Source organism: Microtus oregoni, unplaced genomic scaffold (genome assembly GCF_018167655.1).
Source record: "Microtus oregoni isolate MIOR12 unplaced genomic scaffold, Mior012 000008F_ref0000371, whole genome shotgun sequence".
NCBI classification, from domain to species: Eukaryota; Metazoa; Chordata; class Mammalia; order Rodentia; family Cricetidae; genus Microtus; species Microtus oregoni.
Window position 1 is genome coordinate 26,094,400 of NW_024543067.1, and position 23,917 is coordinate 26,118,316.

At 39.1% G+C, this 23,917-nt stretch overlaps 1 protein-coding gene across 2 annotated transcripts in view; it reads right to left on the reverse strand.

Annotated features, from left to right (window-relative positions):
* The window catches only part of Cep126 (centrosomal protein 126), a 62,645-nt gene that overhangs the window by 27,147 nt on the left and 11,581 nt on the right, over positions 1–23,917 (reverse strand). Inside the window, exons 3-6 of one of the 2 annotated variants that reach the window (XM_041656732.1) lie at positions 15,774–15,919; positions 11,833–11,944; positions 3,803–4,001; positions 320–2,456 (exon numbers count right to left, since the gene is read on the reverse strand). In XM_041656732.1, the coding sequence (XP_041512666.1) occupies positions 320–2,456; positions 3,803–4,001; positions 11,833–11,944; positions 15,774–15,919 (2,594 nt within the window). Of the gene's footprint in view, positions 1–319; positions 2,457–3,802; positions 4,002–5,550; positions 6,663–11,832; positions 11,945–15,773; positions 15,920–23,917 lie in introns of those variants that run through there. The other variant, XM_041656733.1, reaches the window with a different exon arrangement.

Sequence of the window (23,917 nt, forward strand, 5' to 3'; positions counted from 1 at the left end):
TTTTCCCATGGTGCTCACGTGACAGAAATCTAATTACAACAGCAATGACAGAATCACCAGGAATAAGGATCAGATGCTATTCATTGTCTATTCTTTTTAAACATCAAGGGAGGTTATAGAAAAAGAGAGCAAGCAAAAGTTTCCTATTTTAATTGAGTACGGGTTAGGTAATTCTCTGAAGAACTCCAGCTACTAGAGCAAGTTATAGTATGGATAGCTAAGTTATCTTCATACTATAACTCACTATACAGTATACACTGCCATACCCAATATGGAAAATGTCACATGACTCTGAAGAAGGTATACATTTTATCCTTACCAGTGGCTCTCTCATTTTGGCACCCATGGTTCCTTCTTCCCCATGAGAAAATTGATTCTTCTTCGGTGCTTCTAGGAACCAATGACTGGTAGCTCTCTTCACAGAGAGGACTTTTTTGGGTACAATATACTATCCCATCTTGCTGGAAACCTGTGCGAGAGCCATTTGAATAGTTTCCTTTTGCTGCGGTTTGGCACTCCGGAGAGTAAGGAGATGGCAGAGCTGGGGTCACAGCGAGTAGGTCAGAACAGGCATCTGAGAACAGGAGGCGACTTTCCTGAGTCCACTGGTTCAAACGGCACTCTGTTGGAAGCTCACATGAACTTAAACAGTTCTGTGTCATGGTGTTTTGGGAGTGTTCAGGTGTGGCTAAGTGACATGGGGACACTTGCACAGTTTTACTACTTTTAATATTTGTTGGTGGTTTAGGCGGAGGATGAGGTATAATTAGTTTCCCCTGAGTTTGGGCCAGCGTGTCGGCTTTGTTTGAAGATGGTGGCTGGCTGACAGTGGCTTTTCTGTTCACATGGACAAGGCCTGTCTGGACCTTTGCAGATCCCATTCTTCTAGTCACCTTTGCTCCCCTTGGAGCCTTAGACTTTAGAGTCTTAGCATCACCAGCAGGTATAGGACCAGCATGTACAGGGGCTTTGTTCTCTTCTCTTTGGCAGGCTGACCAGGCTTGTTTAGCAAAGCTATAGCCTGAAGGTATAGAAGAGTTCAAGGGCACACTGTCCGCGTCACACCCTCCTAGATCAGCAACATTTTCGGAGACACCATCATCCGTGGCCTTCTTTCCACCAGCAGAATGTGCAGGGCAGTCAGGAGCAGATGTGAGGCTGCGGGGGCCACTGCTGGTGTGACAATACTGTAACCACTGTGGAGCCGTCCCTGCCCTGCTCCTCACTGGGTGGCCGTCACCTGCACAGTTCTCTGTGTTGCCACTTTCATCAAGCCACCGCAGCTTTTTAATAGTCTTTGGGGTTCCTGGACCTTTCCCTTTCTGTCTTGTTAATTCAATACTATCTCTAATAGCTTCTGCCATTTGATGTCTAAACTTAAAACCCCGATTTATAACTAGTGCCTTGAGATAATCATGCTCGTATCTGGATTCTTTCTTTAATATGCTCTTAGGCAGCCTCACCCCATTTTGTTCATGGACACTAGGCTTCACACCGTGCTGGTCAGGCAAGTCACAGTCAGGGGTTACGTTAAACAGTGGTGCTGATTGCCCACTTGCTTTTTGTTTCCTATCTTTTGAATTAGAATTTTGAGGTGCGTAGGTGGCCTGAAAATTTTCTGAAAATAGAGGCAACTTTTCTTTATTACAGTTAAAATAGTTTATCTTTTCACATTTTACATCTTTCATTTCATATAACTTATCAGAACACTGCACGGGATCGATTTCTTTCATGCACGTGTTGTTCTCTGATAAAGGGCCACCTGACTGTGAATTGGGCGACAATGCAGGGACAAACGAAGTAGGAAGAGAAGCAGTTCTATTTTCTTGACTTAACTCAGACAGTCTCTCTTGGATGGAAAATGAAGCTGCTTCCTGGGTCAGGGATTCTGAAGTAGTCCAGGCTCTACTGACTTTAAATGTTGGGCTCTCAGCACCTGACGGCCTCTCCCTCTGGAGAGCTCCATCAGCGGGATCACTTGTCCTCACAGTGTGACTTTCGGAGGGGTTTCCTCCTTTTTTATCTAGAGCAACTACGGAAGGACTGCACACCAAGAGTACTGAGTCATTAGCAGTTCCTGTGCTTCTCTCCATGGCTCTGCTCAAAGTAGGTGGATTCTGTTCTTTATTAGCCAAACATTCCCACGAGGGCAGAACACTAGATTTACTGAACATATCTGAAAAGGATGCAACAGGCTGAGTATTCTGAGCATCTAAGTTTGTAAGCCAATTGTTTATATGCTGAGTTTTAGAGAATGACAGATTGTCTTCATCAAAGCAGTTTAGATGAGCTGACTGCAGATTCGCCGACTTGAGGGGAACAGAACTCGGCTGGCTTGATGTGGAAGGAGCCATGCTAAGTGTTAAGTAGATCTCTTCCCGCTCTGCAGCTTCAAGGCTGTCTACACTCGAGAGAGTTTCAGAATTGGTTATCTGATTAACTTCATCACAGAATTTCTGAGGGAGAAAAAAGAAGACTGTTTTATGTTGTAGACTCACCCAATTGTTACTAGGTTCAGTTCTCCTAGACACAGAAAATAATGTGACTATAAACAGTACAGGTATAAGCTACACCCCTGAAGCAGACCTCATGGTAAAAAGAAAGTAACAAAGCCATAGAAAGTGTGCTTCCTTTCATTTCAACTCCCAAAGGAAATGCTCAATTATTCTGGCCACCATGATAGCTTAGAAATAATTGCTATTCCATTTAGGTTAGGGAGTTTCTTCAAGTTTCATAACACCAAATTAATTCCGAAAACACTTGTTTATAAATTAGATTCTCTTCCTGAAACCCTCATTGGCCTTCAAGGAAACTCTTGATGGTTCTGTGACACAGCAGCCACCATCACCACGAGCTCTGAGCCCCTTCTCTTTCGTGTTGAGATTGAGTGTGGTCCTGGGGAGGATACCATGATCCAGCAGGTAGTTCTACACACATGCCTGGACAGGCAGGACTAAGTCGACTCAGTGGGCTTGAAAAACAAAACACCAGCACCACATACTGGTGGTTATGAATAGGGGGGAAATAGTAGGATTAGATCCAAATACATTATATGCACTAGGAAAGTCCCAAAAAATAAAGAGAATTTAAAAAAGAAAATATGTTATGTGACTCTAACATGAACTTTCTGTTGGTAGGAATTATATCTTTTTTTATAAGGGTCTGGAGTAAGGTTTTCAACTCTGGTTGTATGTAAGAGATAAAGCATTTCATAAAATAAATATGGCAGTGAGGATCAGAAGTTCAAGGATAGCATTGGTTACATAGTAAGTTTGAGGCTAACCTGGTCTAAATTAGATCCTGTATCCAAACAAAATACCAACAAAAATCTATGTCTGGGCTCCACTGGTTCATTTCCCACATGAGATCCATGTAGTAGTCTTATACTTATCGTACAATTTCTATAGAAGCATGTGAATTTAGGTTCAAGAACTACTGGTTTTAGGGGCTGCAGAGATGGCTCAGTAGCTTGTACATCGTAAGCTTAGGCTGCTTTCTTGAATATAATCTCTAACAATAATATTTCTATTACACTATACTACTTTCAAACAGCTTTTATATTTGTTATAAAATAACACACATACATCCTATGTTTTTTAAATAGGTGGAAAAAGAAGAAGAGCAGAAAGAGCCCTGGGAACAGGCCAGGGAAACCCCAGGTGTTCCTTCAGCATCTGTGATGAGGCTGTGCTCACCGCAGGCAGCATTCTTACAGCCTCTGTTAGCTGTGTGGAGAATACTGTGAGGCACGACAGAATTATGACTAAAATTATAACACCAGTAACATAGTTATCATTCATACTTGCAAACTGCTTAAATGTTGGTTCTCTAGGAGTTTCTGAGTCTCCTCCAGTTTAAGCTGGAACACATTTTTGTTAGTAGCTAGGCTTGCTATGTTGTTTCCCGTCATTTCTTTATCATGATTAATTCTGCGTACGAGGTATTTTTGATGTTTGTAATCATTTTTAGACAACGCCGAAGGCAAGGTAGAATCTATAGCTCTGTGAACCAGATATGAGAAGATTTAGTACATTTAACTGAAATGAACTTATTTCTATAAGTATATAAACGACACAGTTGTATACTATGTGCACATGTCTAGATAATTACATACAAGGATATTGGAGCAATCTACAGACATATTAGAATGGGAATTTGAATAAAATGAGTGTGAGGGAAAAGTGCAGACGCAGAGGAGCTTCACATAGGGATGCCTATTCACCCAGGACTTCCGTCACTATAGCCCATTCTTTATCACTCGGGCAGGGACAGCGATACTGTGCCTATGTTGTCACTTCTCGTTTCTCTAGGCATGTGTTTATATAGATAATATTAGCTTTAGTCCTTAGTTATGTCATGACCAGTAACAATTCCTACATCCCTAGAAGAGTGGGCTGAGACTCAAGCAGGTGGAAATTACGAACCTGCGTTGTCAGGGAATAATGAATGTCCTCCCTGCAGAACTAGTCAAGGGAGTGTGGCTCTTATGCAACCAAGAATATAAACCTTTCTTTTCAGTTTGTTTCAGGAATATAATCAGAAATATAAGCATATTTTTAAAAAATTTATTTACTTATTTAATGAACATTGGGGTTTTGCCTGCATGTATATACACAGAGGTATGAGGCCATCAGATCCCATGGAACTGGAGACACAGATAGCTGTTAACTGTCATGTGAGTGATAGGAATTGAACCTGGGTCCTCTGGAAGAGCAGCCAGTGCTCTTAACCCCTAAGCCATCTCTCCAGCCCCATATAAACATATTTTTTAATCCTAAAAAAAAAGAGTGTCTTCAATGGAGTTTATTTTTTGTGTGTTCAATTAGGACTATATTTCTATATACATATATATTTTAACAATGTTGTACTGTCTGGAAGCTGAGAGCTTGCTACATTTCAGTAATACACAGAGAAAAACTTAGTTCCTTCAAGGACAAGTGGGTGATGAAGAATACAGCTGACTGAGGGGCATTTATTACCAACTCAGTTAAATTAGTTCCAATTAAGTCAGGATAAAGAAATGTTTTAGAAGGTGGCATATTGCCACATGTGACATTACTATCTCCAATACCCATATATGTCTTTATTTAGACAGACCAGAATCAACAAGATCAGTGATGACTACATTCCTAATTATTCCTGTGTCATGACCAGGAGACCATGGCTAGTGAGAAGGTATTTAGTATATATTCCTAAACAGTGAGGGCATGTTTCTATTTATTTTTGTTTTTATACTTTTCTTTCTTTCTTTCTTTCTCTTTCTTTCTTTCTTTCTTTCTTTCTTTCTTTCTTTCTTTCTTTCTTGATACAGGGTTTCTCTGTGTAGCTCTGGAGCCTTTCCTGGAACTCACTCAGTAGACCAGGCTGGCCTTGAACTCACAGAGATTCCCTTGCCTCTGCCTCCCCAATGCTGGGATTAAAGGCGTGCACCACTGTTGCCCGGCTGTTTCCGTACTTTTCTACTCTTATGTAATTGTTCCCCTTTAGTTACCCTTCCCAAACAAAATAGAACTAACTCTACAAAATGTCTAATAAATTCAATTTATTTACCTTTAAAGTTGTCGTCTCTCAACTTTTTCTTCTCTACTCCACTTTCTTCTCTCCTCTTCTCTACTTTCTTCCTCCAGTGAGGAGGATTGAAGGGATGAATAGGAGTAAAAGGAGATGGGGAGGCAGAAGTGGAGATAGAGTGGAACATGGGAGGAAAGGAAGAAGAAATCATAAAAGAAGAGGGAGAAGGAGACGCTGGAGAAGGAAAAGCTAGATAAGTTGGAGGCAAACACGGAGAAGATGGTGAACACAAAGGAGAGGGCAGAAGAGGGACGGATGGACTAGGTAAGGGAGGGGAGGGAGGAGGAGAAGAAAGTCTGGATGAAGAGGAAGAAACTACTACCAAAGGTGACGAGGATGTGGAAGCAGAAGGCGATGAAGGCAAAGTAGAGGATGGAGAAGGACATGGGGATGGGTGGGGGAGAATCAAGGCAGGCAGATGGTCTACAGAGGCCCGAGGCTGATTTGACAGTGTTATGCCTTTTGGAACAGATTTCTGAACTGACTGACAAGCATCAAACCCAGCAGTATGTTCAGGCAAAGGAGTGATACAAGGGAGGGGTGGGGCTGGTTGCACTGGATGACTCGATAAACTGGAAGGCTTCAAAACAGGGAGAGCTTCCAAGGGGGTTGGGGAAAGAACCAGTCGAGCTGGAAGAGAACGGCGAATCAGGGCAGGCCTTAGAGTTGCGGGGGTAGAGGGCTGCGCTGCAAGCAAATGTTTGGGTCTGAAAGTTTTATAAAACAACCTATTCTGTGAGTCAGGATCAGGAATGGTGGGAGAACTCTGGGATTGATGAGGCTGAAGGACAGGTAGCCCAGAAGGAATAGGAGCAGGCAGACTAGGGAAACTGCTAGAAAAACTAGAAGTAGCTGGGGCTGGAGGGTGAGAGAGATATCTGATAGGATAGGATAGTAATGGTGTGGGTAGAAAGGTCTTTGGAAGAGTGGAGGGAACAGATAGATGGACACAGGTCTGGTGGGTGGGGCAAACACCAGGGTAGTCAGGAAGAATTTGGGGAGGATGGGGTAGCAATGGGCCCCGTGAAGAAGACAGCTGACCAGGTAAGTAGGGATCAGGATTGGAGAGAGCTGGACAGGCAGGAATGGATCTGCATAGGTGGGAAAGTATTTGGACAGGCAAGTAGAAAGAACCTCATTAAGATTTAAAACACTCTATTATTGGGCTACCTGTAGGCCTTTGATTGATTTTATCCTTTGGGGTAGATGCTTGATCTTCCATTGGTCACACTGACTGAGTGAAACAGATACCCAGCTGACTCGAGCTCACGTGTTTTCTCCTTTCAAAAGTCTGGTGGTGGCGCACGCCTTTAGTCCCAGCACTCGGGAGGCAGAGGCAGGCGGATCTCTGTGAGTTTGAGTCCAACCTGGTCTACAAGAGCTAGTTCCAGGACAGGCTCCAAAGCTACAGAGAAACCCTGTCTCGAAAAAAATCAAAAGAAAAAAAAAAAAAAGAAAAAAAAAAAGTCTGCTGCATGGGTATCGGCTGGAAAATCTAGTTTAAATCACTAGTGTGAAGAGCATATGCAGACGTCTCTGGGTAGTGGGTGGTTTGGAATGGACTACCTCATGACAAATACATGGATATTGGAGATAGCTGTCTAACAAAAATCAATCTGTTCCAGAGAGTTTAATGCAGGAGAGCTATGCCCTCTTCTTCTCTCCATCCACCAGATATGCCAAGCCGATTAGCTTTGTGCTAAGAACTCAATTGTGATGAAAGGCTGGTTATTTCTTATAGTTTAAAAGTTAATACCTTATTAATATTTTTTATATCTCATTACTTCCTAAAGGGGTTTCTATATTCCTAAAATCCTATTCGCCAATTTTTTTTATTGAGGCTTAAGAATTAGCCCTCACTTTTCTAAACAAATTTTCCTTTTAGATTCTAATTTTTTATTTTTATTTACAATTAGCATTCTATGTTAGAGCCACCTTTTGGGCTGAGGCTGTGGCTAATGGTAGCGCTTGTGCAAAGGGCTTCTCAGTCCCTAGCACAAGTACTGCTATCCTCTGCTTCTTTGGAACTGTTTCGTGATATTTTATTTCTTAACTACTTTAGGTTTATATTCCACTAAAATGTATTTGTAACATGACAATAGCTTATTAATCTTTGTAAAAACATTTGAAAGAAACTTATTTCCATAAAACCAATAAGTGATCATTAATAGTCTAAAATTTCATATTATATGGCATTTATCACATTGTATACTTAATATACAATATTTAACACTGTTAGTTATTTGCGGAGAGAAGTCCAATTTTTTATTAGTTAATCATGGTATCTTCTCTCATAGATTATACATATTGGCTTTTCAAATAAAGACATAAATATATATATATATATATATATATACATACATACATACATACATACACATGAATATCACAATGTCACAGCCAAAAGTATATTATGAAAACCAGGTATTCTGATACAGAATGTAGGTTATTTCTCACAATGACAATACATAATATTTATTATTTACCCATCTGCTAAAATGATAGCATATTTGTTTGCTTCCAAAGAACTGAAGTTATTCTGACAGTTTAAAGAAAATCTTAAACTTCTTCTGTTTTAAGTTGATTTCATTGGTTAATAAAGTGCCTTGGCCCTTTGATAGGACAGAAAATTAGGTAGGCAGAGTAAACAGAACAGAATGCTGGGAAGAAGTGAGGCAATAGCCATGCCTCTCCTTTCTGAGTCAGATGCCATGGATCCAGCCACCAGGTCAGACATGCTGAATCTTTCCTGGTAAGCCACCACCTTGTGGTGGTACACACATTAACAGAAATGGGTTACTCAAGATGTGAGAGTTAGCCAATAAGAGGATGAAACTAATGGACCAGGCAGTGTTTAAATGAATACAATTTGTGTGTTGTTACTTTGGGGTATAAGCTATCCAGGTGGCCAGGAGCCGGGCAGCAGGAACGCAGCCTGCTGCTCCTCCTACAAAACCACCATGTTTTCATTTATTTTGCAAAAGAAGTGTTTTTAAAATGGACAATGCCTAATCAGCACAAAATAATAGTTGATATACAGAAAAAGAAACTGGAAAATGAAGGGTCTCTGTACAAAAATGTTAAGTAGTTTTGAAGTTTTAAATTCAAAGCTTCCTCTGAGCCCTGCCTGCCTTGGCCATTAGGTGCCATCTATCGTCTAGACAAGCCTTCCTAGAGTATTCTAAAATCATACAGTCTTCATGTCTCCAACTTCGGTTTCTTAACACACATTTGTAGATGTTTCACTTCAACGTGTTGCTTTGCTTATGATGAACTACTTACCCAGTAACTGTAAAGGTAGGATTTGACCACTGTCTTTAAAGGCTTTCGTTTTCCTACTTCTCGGGTTGCTCCTTGCAGGCTCATTCTTGAGGCCAGCCTTTTGGAAGCTTTGAGTTTGGCCTCTCTTTTCTTACTCTACGAGTACTCCTCACAGAATCTTGTGTAAACTGACTGTGATGTTCCACATATCTGTGTGTCTAAAGGTTAACAATATCCTCTTAGCCTTCTCAATGGACTACTTCAGCATTGGGGTACCTTTCTAAGTTAGCTCCTTGGGAAGTAGCTCATCTACTGTGATTGCATTGTTTTCAGTGGTACTGTCATTTGTAGGAGGTATGGACTCAGCAAAGACTAGCTTTCAACTGCTCTGTGGCCTGCCCTAAAGAATGCTCCTATACTAGGATAGTGTCTTGTTCCATACAATGTTTGATTGCTTGATTAACTCAAGGCCACCACCGATAGATACCAACCACTGTTTTTATCTGTGATGAGACTGTCACATCTATATTCATGTCCTAGAATTCTTATCCTGAGAACCCTGCATTTCAAACTTACAACTCATTCTAGCTTCCTTTCGACCATTCTCCCCCTAAATCTGTCCACTCTTTCCCCATAGTCATATTCTTTTTATTGTAGTGAAAAGTTTAACATGAGATCTGCCTTCTTATCTGCATCTTATTTATGATAAATGGTTTCACTTTTTGCCAGCAATTTGCTGACCCAATCCTGACTCTGCAACCATCCCCAACTCTTCATCTTCTATTTTCCTCCTTGGTGGTTCTGAAGAAGTCATCATTTTGAAAACTGAAGTACCAGATTATCTGATTTCCCCACATTTAGTCTGTAAATGTGGGAAAACTTCCAAAACATATTATTGGGAGCTTGCTTCAACTTTTTTCACTAATTATTTCTAGAACACATTACTTAACAGTCTCTTCCTGTTTAACTCTTGGCTTCCTTTGTAACTTTCCTACCAACAACTCTCTTCTCACTGTACATGTAAGTCAAATTAAACTAATTAAACGAAGGGAAGTGCTTGCCTCTGATGACTAGCCTCCTTACACATATGCCACAGACCGCATGCAGAAGTCAGAGGACATAGTTGTTTTTCTCCTTTGACCACATGGATCCTGGGGATCACATGCACATTGTCAAGCTTGGTGGCGAGTGCATTTACCTTCTAAGCCATCTCAATTGCCTCAAAACTTATATTTCTTAACACACAGATGCATCTCACTTTCTAATCTCTTCTCTAGTTAAGCTCTTAATTTGTGTTCTCTGATTCACCTGTTATTATTATTATTGTTGTTGTTTTGGATAGGGTCTCTTGTAGCTGAAGTAGGCTCTCAAGTCTTGATGTTCTTGATTCCACATTATGAGCTCTGGGATTACAGGCATGCACCTCCATTATAACCTCAAAATATGAGTTCTCTCTTTGTCTCTTGCCTATGTCTGCCTCTTTCACCTTTCTCCTCTTCTTTCTGTAGGGCGAGGGTCAAGCCCAGGGTCTGGTGCATGCTGAGCTCTAGCACCAGCTGATTTGACACGATCACCACTTTGTCACTTGTGAACTTGGCACGTGCTCAGAATTCGGTCTGCAGTGCCATTCACCACTTGTCCTGGTTAACTCATGTTTTTTTCAGAGTTTGGCTGAAGCATTCCTTTTTTTAGTGTGATTCTTTAAGCCGAGAGTTTAGTACTTTCCCAGACTCTAATGAATACTGAAAGGATGGAATTATTTGTTTTCAGCTCTAATCAAGAGAATTATTGACTAGAAGAATTCTAAGAACAGAATAATGTTCTGTATAGGTATAATATTAAAACAATTTATAGCCTGAATTATTAATAACTTCATGCAAGTAAATGTCTGATTATTACTGTTCATTTGATGTAATTCTATGCATTTTTGGGAGTTCGAGGGATCAATCCCAGGCCTTACATATGCGAGGCAAGATATCGATATATGTATAGTTAGAAAATCCTTTGGAAGGGAAGTCAGTGCTCTTAACCACTGAGCCACCTCTCTAGCCTCTAGGGATTATATTTTAACAGTCTACTCCACATTGCTTCATCTAGTTCTCTGCACATAGTAACATCAAAAATATTGGGAAAAATGGAAAAGACATTTATTGGAGGAAGCATAATGACTGGCAAGTCCATGCTATTGCTTTTATATGATTTACTTATGCAACTATGTAAAGAGACTACAAATATTGCAGTTTTTATTAAGATAATGACAACAAAAAATTATGAGTGAGAAAAAAATCACTGCAACCACAAAATTACCTTTTAAAACTAAATTTGTATCAATACAATTTAAGCAATGTTATCTATTCAGTAAAGACAACAATAAACATCAATATATTAAAATAGTTTTGATATTTTTTCATATAAAATTATTTACTATTGACAGTATTTGTATTATTAGTGACTATAAGACAGCAAATTACAATTGACTTAATTCTTAACTTGTAAAAAGAACAAATTCTAAAACAGAGATAAGAAGTGGGGCTGGAGAGATGGCTCAGAGGTTAAGAGCACTGACTGCTCTTCCAGAGTTCCTGAGTTCAATTCCCAGCAACCACATGGTGGCTCACAACCATCTGTAATGAGATCTGGTGCCCTCTTCTGGCCTACAGGCATACATGGAGGCTGAACACTGTGTACATAATAAATAAATAAATCTTTAAAAAAAAGTAACCAATGATCTTGGCAGTGATGGCACACGCCTTTAATCCCAGTGCTTGGGAAGCAGAGGCAGGTGGATCTCTGTGAGTTCGAGGCCAGCCTGGTCTACAGGTTGAGTTCCAGGACAGCCAGCGCTACACAGAGAAACCCTATCTTGAACCACTCCACCACCTCCTCAAACAGAGAAGTAACCAATGAAAAAGACCACAAATTCAGCAAGCAGAAGGCCATATGGTTATTACATATAAAGTGATAAGTCTAATAATATTAAAACAGTAATAAATTACTTACCGCCAATTTGTTGCTGGTCTTTGGTAAAGAGGAATGTTTACTTCTGATTTTAAGTTGGATTCTTGAATTTGTTTAAGTGCCTCATCCAATGGAGGGACTGGATTGTGAAAAACTAAGCAAATAGAAAAAACATAATAAGGAATCATTTTTTATCACCAATGGTTTATTGATAGATAACTGGCCGATAAAGTATTTCAAAGTTCTTGTATAATATATTTACAATAGAATTAAAATTTAAACTTTGATATGTTAGTCCTAAAAAAGAAATTGTTAGCTGGGCAGTGGTGGCGCACGCCTTTAATCCCGGCACTTGGGAGGCAGAGGCAGGCGGATCTCTGTGAGTTCGAGACCAGCCTGGTCTACAAGAGCTAGTTCCAGGACAGGCTCCAAAACCACAGAGAAACCCTGTCTCGAAAAACCAAAAAAAAAAAAAATTGTTACTTTGAGATCTTCATTATTAATTTTATGATGATATTTATTTGGAAAGAAGTTAATTTGAAAAATGTGTAGGTGTGTAGGCTTTTCTGATATATAAACTCTTCTATATTTGATCTCATGGTCTCAAACTTTTATGACAAAGTTTTACATATTTCTCTGAATAAAATGAAAAAAAAACATCAATTGACTTTGGGCATTTACTGCTACAGAGCTTATTTTAATCACTTTGTAAGTATGTTCATCCTGGCTGGCTATAGCACAGGTGCTATCTGAATTATTATTATTATTATTATTTTGTTTTGGTTGTTTGAGACGGGATTTCTCTATAGCTTTGGAGACTGTCCTGGAACTAGCTCTGTAAACTAGGCTGGCCTTGAACTCACGAAGACCCTCCTGTCTCTGCCACTGGGATTAAAGGCGTGCTATTTGAATTTTACAACTGAGGAAGCCAAGGTATGTGAAGAAGGCAAGTGATGTCCTCACGACCATATGCTACATTGATGGAGGAAGGTCATTGGCTAATAAAGGAACTGCCCTGGTCCATTTTATTGGTTAGAAGATAGGTGGGAGGAGAAAACAGAACAGAACGCTGGGAGGAAGAGGAAGTGAGGTCAGACGCGACAGCTCTCCTCTCAGGAGCACACGCCTGAGAGAGACGCCATGCCCTGCTCCCGGGCAGACACACGCCATGAAGCAAGCCGCCAGGTTAGACATGCTGAACCTTTCCCGGTAAGACCGGTGCTCACAGATTATTAGAGATGGGTTGATCGGGATAACAGAATTAGCCAGTAAGGGCTAGGGCTAAAGGGCCAAGCAGTGATTAAATGAATACAGTTTGTGTGTTGTTATTTCGGGCATAAGCTAGCCGGGCAGACAGCCGGGGTGCTGGGGACGCAGCCCCGCCGCCCCTATTACTACACTACATGGACACTAACCCCACACAGCTCTTTAGACCTCCTATCTTGTTTTCTGTACGCATCCACTTCGAAAGCCTTCCAATGTGCACTTAGGCATGCAACATATTTCTTTCCTTTCTTTCTAATGTTCTCCTCACTGTCATTCAGGTAGAAACACAGCTGTTTCTTAAGAATGCTGCCTCTTGCAACCCTTAAATATGGAAATATTATGTTCTAGTCATCAAATTCTATATATAATTCAAAGCCTGGGGATAGAAGAGATGATTTTTCTAGGTCCAACTCTTTGTACAAACCTAACACTTTACCATTCTATAGTCTGTAGTTTTCTCCAAGGTATTAAAGCAAAGTCACTGACAATTACACAGGGGTTAGTTCAGACTTGAGCTCTAGACATATGAGAGGGTAACAGGGGTGAATATGATAATATTATATACATGTATAAAATATTAAGGTAAAATTTATGACATAGAATGAATACATGCTAGTAAAATACTGTCATTTATTAAAGAGTATTATGTGTGATGCTCTTTGCCAAGTTCTCCTTGTAGCTTATCTACTCCTACACTTAGTGATCCTATTGACTGTGGTATCTGAGAAGATTACCTCTTCTGTCTATACAGTTACTGCTTGAGTGAGGAACATAACACATCTTCCCAGAGCTAGTCTCCTCCTAGCCTTTAACTTCAGGATGTTGCTACTTCCATCCACATTCCATGTTGTCACTAGAGTTACCCTTCTAACAAAGAGACCTTACTATGGGAGGACTCTCTAATATTCATTTCCTCTTCTTAGTAAAGGAGCTCATATTGTCATGAGTGGAAACATATCCAATATTGAAAAAGTTTCAGTTTCCCTTACAAATGGAGCTAGATAGGTTAAATTATATAAAGGGAGGCCTCTAAGGAAATTTAAAGGGCATAACCTGTCTTCTTTTTTCTATCTATCCAATCTTATGGCTGGTGATCTAGCAGCTACCATATCCACAGAGTAAAGATAGAAGCCAGCTGTAGAAAGTAGTTAGCTGAAAGACAGAAGAAGTCTGTACAACCATGGAACCAGCTCTTGACCCCGACCTCAGGACCTAGCCTATGAGAGAAAGAGAAAACTCTACCATGTTTTGGTGTCTTTTGATGGTGTCAGTGTTCCTTGCAGCACCTCTTTACACTAAGATCCCTGACCAATAGAGAAATGGCTTGCTTTCCAGTTCAAAAATGGCATTTTGGATAAAGATGAACTTTCTAGTATTACATACAAAGTTCTTCAGGAGTTGGCTCCAACTTATTTCTAGTTTCAAGTTAATATTCTTCTCTTCTTATCCCCCAACTTATGCTTCTGATACATGAAAGACACAGTTCACTTGTATGAACTGTTCCTTCTCTCTGGCTACCCTTTGTATTTCTCTTTGCCTGTCAAGATACTAATTCAAGAGTCATGCATGTCATTGTTCTAGAAACAATGACTTCGTGTCCTGACATAAGCTAATGCTCTTTCCTGTCTTTTCACACATTCTGCTATCACATCAATTATTGTACCAATGATACTATTTAAATTCTTATCCAAAATAAGTTGTGATTTTTAGCATACAGTTTCATATTTCTGTAGCTCAGTATAGCTGGGGACAGAGTATAACACAGTATAGTACATGATGGCTGGGTAGATGATGGTACTGCCAGCTCTCTTTCTGTAAGCCTTGACATATTTTAGTTCTGTCTTGCTGTTTAAGGTCCAAAAATGTGGATCTGATATGAAAGCACCAATCACAGTCATACTTAAATTCCTTTTTGAAATGTATGTGCTGTGTATACACAAGCTCACATGTGTGGAATTCATGTATGTGAAGATGTGTGTGAAGGCCGCAGGTTGGCACTGAGTGTCTGTTTCAATTACTCTCCACTTGGTTCATTCAGATAGGGTCTCTCAATTGAACCAAAAGCTCGTCAAGACTAGCTAGCAGCTTGCTCCAGGGATCCCCTGTCTGTGCTTCCTTAGTGCTGGAGTACAGGCTGTGGTCACAGCTGCCTCATTTTACATGGTTCTGGGGACGCAGACTCCAGTCCTCATGCTTCACAAGTGCTTTATACACGAAGCCAGCTCCTCGTCCAATTATATATCCTTCAATTCTTGATTGGTTACAGGCCTTATATCATTGGATTCTATTACTTTGTAGATGTTGTGTTTTGCCAATCGTTCAAATAAGAATTTGAAGTGAACTACAAATAAAATACCAGAATGAATGTGACACTAATTTCCTGAACCCAACAGCTAAATTTTCTGTTAAGTTACTTGAAAGAAAAAATTGATTTTTAAAAGACAAAACACTGTGAACTAGCGTGACGTTGAAAGAAACTCTTGAGTGAAAAGAGGGTTTACCAATGCAGCCAACATAGTGTTCTCCAAATTCAATTTAAGTCACATTCTTGTTTTTCATTTGCTTAAAGTGCCTGCTACTCAAACAGCACACAAAGCTGTTGTGGTTTTGATTTCTACTTAATTTTTTTTTAAATCTGTAATTTTATTGTTTACTTGATTTAAATTTAATTACAACTTTCATTTTTGTTTCAGAATTGTTTCAGAAATGATAGGTACCTGCTTTCTTTCTCTGAGAGAGAGGAACATGGGCACGCTGGAATTTTTCAGTAACTTCTTCAAACTTCTGTTTCCTCTGTTGCAGGATGCGCTCTCTAATTTGATATTCTCTTTCTTCCTGTTCTTTGCGCTTCTCTTCAAAAGCTCTAGATTTAATAAGATGTGACGGAAACAGGAGAGATAGACATGAAGTTCTGAACAAAACAGAATGAATGATGTGAAAACACCACAACTTAGGAAATAACAGTTTTCATTTTACTTAGAGACAACACATTTCTGATTTTAACAGGCCACTGGCTACGAATTAAAATATCCTTGGCAAATGGTAATTTCAGACCACCATTCAGATCTTTTGAATGAAGAGAAAGTTCTTCAGTAAGGCCCAACATCCCATACCTTGCTGGGGTAAAAAGCTTTTCCTAAGAGCCATGCTGCTTCTGGTATTCACTGGTGAAAAAGAAGCAGCATTGTAAATTATGGGAAAGTCAAGGAAATGACTTTTCTACCTTTTACAGCAAAAGCTTAAAATTGGAAGTCATATAAATCTTAACTTGGCTAAAAATACAATTTTTATAAAAATGTTGGTTTTATAAATATGAACCAAGAACTCTTCAGTAGACAAAGTTACAAACATGTGCCCTGTAGTGTCCAGTTTGAAAAGGTATTTATTATTATTATTATTATTATTATTATTATTATTATTATTATTGTGATGTGGTGCATGTGCTCTAGCAACTTGTGGAGGGCAGAGGCCAACTTTGAGGCGCTGGTTTTCCTCCCTCCCTCTCTAAGGAGTCCTGGTGTCACACTCAGGTGCCAGGCTTGTCAGGCCAGCATCTTTACCTACTGAGTCATCCTGTCTGGCCCACATCCCCAGTGTTCTTAACTTTACGCACTTTCTATTTTCTCTTTTTTAGTTGTACTGCCTTAAACAGTTAATTTTGTTCTTGCAAAATATGTTTGTATCACTCAAGACATGTCTGATTAAAACGTAAGGCTACAGTGCAAACCCGACACTGGCAGGAAAGCACCCAAAGGCACTGCTTTGTCGTGTATGAACTTGGGGACAGCTAGGTGAACTATTTTAAGGTCCTTCCTGTTCTAGGCTACTGTGGACCACTATTAAAGGGCCCACCTTGTTTATGGAACTGGTCGTCTAGAGAGCTGCAGCACCAGGAACAGAACTTTGGGCTTTCAAGAGGTAGTATGTGGGGTGCAGCACCACAGGAAGGGAAGAGAGTCTGATCTCCCTAAACGATTTCAAGGACCTTGTTTCACAGCTTCATTAAGTACAGTATTGGATTACTAGCCAGAGAGCTTAGAAAAATAAGAAAAATACAAGGCATCCACATTGTAAAAATAAAATTACCTGTTTGCAGGTAACATGATCTGATGTACATAAAACTCTAAAAATTCTACATAAAGCTGATACTAATATATAAATTCAGAAGATATATAAAACCAACAGACAAAATAAAATGCATTTCTATGTACATCATTATATAAAGAACAATCCAGAAAAAACACATTGCATTTTCATTTACAATAGCATGCATGAGTATGCATGTGCATTTAAGCATGCATGTATACTCCCCCTCCCCCAATACATACATATTTTGGGGATAAAACTCAACCAAAGAGGCAAAAATGACATATACCAAAAACTACAAAATACAGATGAAAGAACTCCAAAAGAAGGCTTGTCTATATTTATAGATTATTAGTCAGTGGGGCTCAAAGCTTACAGGTTCTATCCGTTCTCCACTCTGATTATGTAGCTCCTTATTAACGAGTCTGGTCCTGTCACTCTCCTATGTCATGCTATGACACATGACAGTGATGCTATGTGACTTCCTGGGCTACACTGGATGTTTTGCAACACTTAACTTACATTAGAGAATGCTCACTTTAGGAAATGCCAGGATGCAAATATTATTACTGATGACCTTGAGAACACCTCGCGGAGACAAAGCCCAAGTTAGCTAGCTAAAGGAAGAAACAGCTACAGTCAAAGAACTGTCTGGGTTGCTTTCAGCAATATTGGTGAATCAAGCAAGCACAAAGCATGTGACTAAAGAAGCATAATGAATGTCAAGTTCAGCAGGACCGTAAGATCAGCACAGATAAAACTTGAGGAGAATCACAGATGAAATCTGAGTGCAACAGCATGAGACTTCCACGGGAAAATCAAGCAGCTACATCAGTCAACACAGACACTCAGAATACACTGTTTTGGGTTACCAAGTTTGAGGGGGCTTGTTATAGACCAGCAAATGACTCATATTATAAGTACAAACTGATTTTTTTTTTACCATGTTACTTACCAGAGTTGGGGGATAAATATTTAATACAAATAAATTATGTACTACTTTTACTTCATTTGCTTTTGCTGTTGGAGACAGGTTCTCACTATGTACTCTGGTGGTCTGGAACTTGCTGTGTGACCAGGCTAGTTTAGAACTCATAGTGATCCATCTGCCTTTGTCTAATGAATGCCAGAATTAAAGGCATGTGCCACCATGCTTGTGTTCTTTACTTCTTTGTCTATTTAAATATGATAACTCACACCCATTACGTCTATGCAGTACTTGGATTAAAACAAACAGTGTTTAGAAGGTCACATTTCTTCTCTCTGGAGACATGACATTTAATCTGGACAGTCATGAAAATTTTGGAGAAAGAAAGTACTCTAGCAGAAGTAATGGCAAACAAATGCTCAGAACTAGAGAAAGAGACAAGACAGACCTCCTCCTGAATATTTAAACTGAGAAAACACAACCAATTTAGTAATGAGAAATGAGAGCTTCTGAAGCTAAGAGGTGGTATCCTCCTTGCTAGCATTATAAAATTATTCTAAAAGCAAAATATCATCTCTATTACTTTATATTGCTCCATAGTGGTCCTGTGCTCTATATGAAAATGTGCCCAGAAAAGGATTTCACACCTCACTTTTCAAGACTATAGAATATAGCCTGCACTAAGTTGTGTCAAATTAAAGCACTGACACAATGTGGCCAGCAAGCCTGTGTTTTTCCTCTTGAGCTCTGTGACATGCCCTAACATAGAGTCTGAAAAATTAAGTATAGCAATTTTACATTATAGTTCTTTCCTTACTCAGTCAGGAGTTGCAGGATTTCTTTTATCTGGTGATGTGTCAGGCACTCAGAGAAGCAGTGGGAATGAAGAGGCAGGTGATGGATGTAGGAAGAAAGTTTCCCCACCTCTACAGGGTTTAGACTCAGAAAACCATGTTGTTGTTCCTATTGTCTCTAAGCTTGGCATTTTTCACAGAAGACACAGTTGGCCTTGGTGACTTTTGAAGGGTCTGTTCAATGTGTGCAGTTCTGCTTCATGAAATGCGTACAACACCTTGGCTCAAGGTGAGCGACCTCATTAAATGACAACCATATGCCAAGCTGTTTGCTTTCTTCCCCAGGAGTCTACAATTGTGTAGTATCATTTGCTGGAAGTATTCCGAGGAACTAATAATGTGCCATGGCGACAGTTTCTGTAGCAACATAATAAGCAGTAGCATTAAGAGTACCTGGGCCCCAAGAGGTGCTGGGTGGGATCGGAGAGGTTGCCTTTTGTGTGCCTTCCTTTCTCCTGGACAAAACTCTGTTTCAGATGTAGGTAGTTACAGCCTTCAAACATGATACTTAACTTTAAAACTCAACCACATTTTGAGGTATTAGAAATTAAAAAGTAGGCACAGAGCACCCTTTCAAATTAAAATGCAATTGGAAGAAATCTTTTTCAAGAATAAGATATAACAAATGATGGTGCTAACAGCCTGCAAGAGACAAAATCAAGAAAATACCCAGAGTTTTCTACATGACAAAGAGGCATATGCTTTACATTATTAGCCCTGTCCTTGTCAAGGTCAAAATTAATTACAATTTCCCAAATCTATACTGAAATCCCTAATTTTTCAATGGGTAACTTTTCACTTGATTGGAACGAAAAACAAACAAACTAGTGAAGAAAACACCCAAATACAGAACACCCACATTCTGATTAACAGACAGAATTAACAATGTATGTAATACAAAGTACTGCCTCTCCCTCTCTCTCTCTCTTTTCCTTTCTCTTTATTTAAGGCAGTTTCTCAGAGTAACAGATCTGGCTGTTCTGGAACTAGCTCTGTAGACCAGGCTGGTCTCGAACTCACAAAGCTCTGCCCATCTCTGCCTCCCAAGTGCTGGGATTAAAGGCGTGTGCTACCACCATCTGGCCAGTACTTCAGACTGTGATATCAGCTGGGCAGTGGTGGTACACACCTTTAAACCCAACAGGCAGAGGAAGGCGGATCTCTTTTAGTTGGAGGCCAGCCAGGTCTAAAAGAGCTAGTTCTAGGACTGCCAAAGACACACAGAGAAACTGTCTCAAAAAAAAAAAAATAAAAAGAAACAAAAATTAAAAATAAAAAGAAACAGAGTAAAAAAAAGAGTTAAAGACAGAAAATACACAGAAAATATGGATACTATATGTTATTGTGTTGTCTTTGAATAGTTTGACTGTTGAGGAAGGAGCAACAGCTGCAAAAAGACATTTAATTATAAATGCTGCTGTATTAAACCAACCTATATATTTTGAAAATCCTTTGACTTCAAAATTTAAGTCAAAAGATATGTTGCTTTGAAGACGAGGTTTTGCTTTTGTTAATACAGAAAATGAGAGGCTGTGGATTCATTCTGGGCTAAGAAAAATCAGGTTTGATTAAGCCAGACCCCTTGAAAAATCTCCAATAGGAGCAGATGGCCTAAATGATCCAATGTTTCAGAGCACCTCTGCTGCAGTTTCCTCTGATTTCCACATTCAGAACAGCTTTAAGACTGCTGCCTGAGAGGATACAGTCTCACAGAATACTCCATAATCCTAAATTTTCTTTGGTCCCCATAAGATTATCAGTGCCCCCAATCAGCAAGAAGTAGCCTAGAAAACTATGCCCACATTCTCAAAAATTGGATTATGGATGTCTGTCTTTGTTTAGATTGTTGGTTACAAGTTGATATGGATAATGGTCAGGAAAAAAAATCTAAACAAAGGAATTCAGATTCAAGGTTCTTGTTTTGAAAAGAAAAAAAGGGGACACAGATATGATGGATAAAATGGCAGATTACTGAATCTACTTTGAAAAGAAAAAAGGGAGGATATAGATAGGATATGATAAAAAGGTAGATTATGGAATCTACTTTTAAAAAGCAAATGTTTTACATTGGATTTGATTTTTGTATATTGTATACAAATTTTGTATATTGATTTAAATTTGAGATTAATTTGGTTAGAACATAGTGTATATATATTTCTAATCTTGTTCAAGGTATTGTACCTATACAGTTCATTTAACAGTATAATGCAAATATCTTGTCTTTGAAAGTTATTATTACCAGAAGTTTAGGATAATAAGGAAATGCAGGTTAGTAATTAGGCACCCTCTTGTCCCATTAGAATAATAAATTATAATAACTACTGTCAATGACATGGAGAAATGAGATTCTTTTATGTTGCTTGCAGGAATCAAAATAAGTATAGCTTATTGACACACAAAAAAATATAACTCTCACCTGAAAGGGACTAAGAGATAATTAATGCTGGAGCCAAATATAAGTAAGTGACCCATTGCTTAGCAATGTAGATTTGAATTACTCCAAATATAATGTTCCATATATGGTAGCAGTTTCATGAAGTTTCCAGAAAAAATAAAGTAATAAATCCAGATATTTTTAAAACATACTGGTAGAAACATCAGGTGGTTAGGTTATAGCAAAGGAGGGAAATTGCTGCATATATGATTAGATTCTTGAAGGCGAAGGCGTAAGTCACAAACAATCCCACACCAGTTTGGAATTATGATTAATAAAATGGTTATTTAAAGGGGAAAAACTTACAGATCACCGTCCCAGACAACAGCCCTCTGCACAATCAGGGAGTCTAGTCACAGGAAGTGGAGCAGGAAGTAAGAGAGAGAGAGAGGAGGGAAGTGGCCGCTTTTTTAAAGAGAGAAACCACGCCCCAATGGGCTGGTATTTCAGCGGCTATTGGCTGGAGGAGCGGAAGGACCTCCCACAACACCTCCCCCTTTTGTTTAAGTAAGAGAGTTCTAAACCTACTACGAAATTATATACAATAAGTACAAATATCCTATTCTAACTAGCTTAGGTCTTGTATAATAAATAACTTGGCCAAGTCATGAGAGAAAAGTAACTACATTTATATAGTCTTCAACCCCATCGAAGATCTGAGAAAGGAAATAATGTTACCTGGGTAATTAGGAAGTTCAGTAAAACAACTTCCAAAACATCCAACAAATCACAGAGACAACTAGCTACCTGGGCAATCACCCAAAGTCACGTTTGCAGCGTTGAAGCAACCAACTTTGGCTAAGGCCTAACATAACTGACATACCATTTTTAAAGGCAAGCAACTTTTCAAAACTATCTTATCCTGTCTTGGCAGGATATGACAGTTCTGTTTTTATCCATTGATGCATGCTCTGTATCTCTGTCAGTGGTTGAGGTATGGGCATTTCTTTGCCCAAAGGCCAGTTCTGCCAAAAAGAAAGGCTCCAGGTGGAGTGTCTTTGGTGCTCAACATTCTCTCAGGAATAGATCAGTGCTGCCAGGAGCAATTGTGTCTCACTATCACGAAACTCTGAGTTAAATTAAAGGCCATTTTCTACAGCTCTTTGAAGAGGTTGAAGATTATCTATCTATACTGAGTATAATCTATGTATCTAAAGAACCTGATTAGTCTAATTATAAATGACAAACTTAGATAGCTATTGATCTATATAATTCTCAATATCTAACTTAAAGACTATGACAATAAAAAACTGTGTAACAAATGAGGATAATTACCTCCAAATATAAACAATATACAAATATACATTGCAATATGGTAAATATATATCAATACACAAACAATATATAAGTATCTTAATCAGAGGTAGAAATGTACACTGCAATATGGTAAATATATACTATATGTATATATCAATACATAAAAATGTTTTAAACAGAGGTAGAAACATGCATGCATACAATAGTCAATATAATTTAACTTTGTATCAATATACAAGAATTGATACCAATATATTTGTCTAAAAACAGTAACTTGTTGTATTACGGAGCAGCGGGCTGTGTCCCGCCACCCGGCTAGCTTTACCCGAAATAATTACACGGAAACTGTATTCTTTTAAACACTGCCTGACCCATTAGTTTCAGTTTCTTATTGGCTAGCTTTTACATATTGATCTAACCCATTTCTATTAATCTGTGTAGCCCACGAGCTGGCTTACCAGGAATGATCTTAACCTGCATCTGTCTGGAGTGGGAGAATCATGGCGACTCCCTGACTCAGCTTCTTTCTCCCAGCATTCCGTTCTGTTTACTCCGCCTACCTAAGGGCTGGCCTATCAAATGGGTCTAGGCAGTTTCTTTATTAATAAGAAATCACTCCCACATCATTTCCCCTTTTTCTGTTTAAACAAAAAAGAAAGGCTTTAACTTTAACATAGTAAAATTACATATAGCAAAACAGTTATCAAGCAAGAATTACAGTTACAATATTTATATCTATTTTATCTTTTATCATAACTAAGGAAAACAATAACTATCTATTCATTCTTCAACTCCATCAAAGACTCCAGAAGGATATAATACTACCTAAGTAAACAAGAAATAAGAAAACTCTAGAAATGACAGAGACATCTCACTGCCTGGACAGTCGCCCAAAGTTCCTTTGTACGGTTGGGGCATCCATCTTCAGCCTTCAGGCCCATAATATCCAGCAGACATTTCCATGAAGCAGGAAATTTCAAAGACAGTTCAGTCACTATCTGCTGTGTCCTGTAGAATGTCTCGCAGACTCTTTCATGAGTCATGAACCCCAAAAGACCGTCTCACCTTTAGGCAAGTTCAGTAGTCCTCTCTCTGCGGGTTCTCTGTGTCCAGTTTATGCAATAGTCCAGGCAAGAGCAGTTTCTTGCCCAAATGGCTATCAAACTCCATAAGGTGCCTCTTCGATGCCCATCTTCCTCTTGAAGTACATTGGTGCTGCCAGGAGCAGAGTGTCTCATTGTCATGAAAAGTCCTCAGTTATTAAAACATTAAATGTCCTATTCTGTAATCTTTGAAAGACAT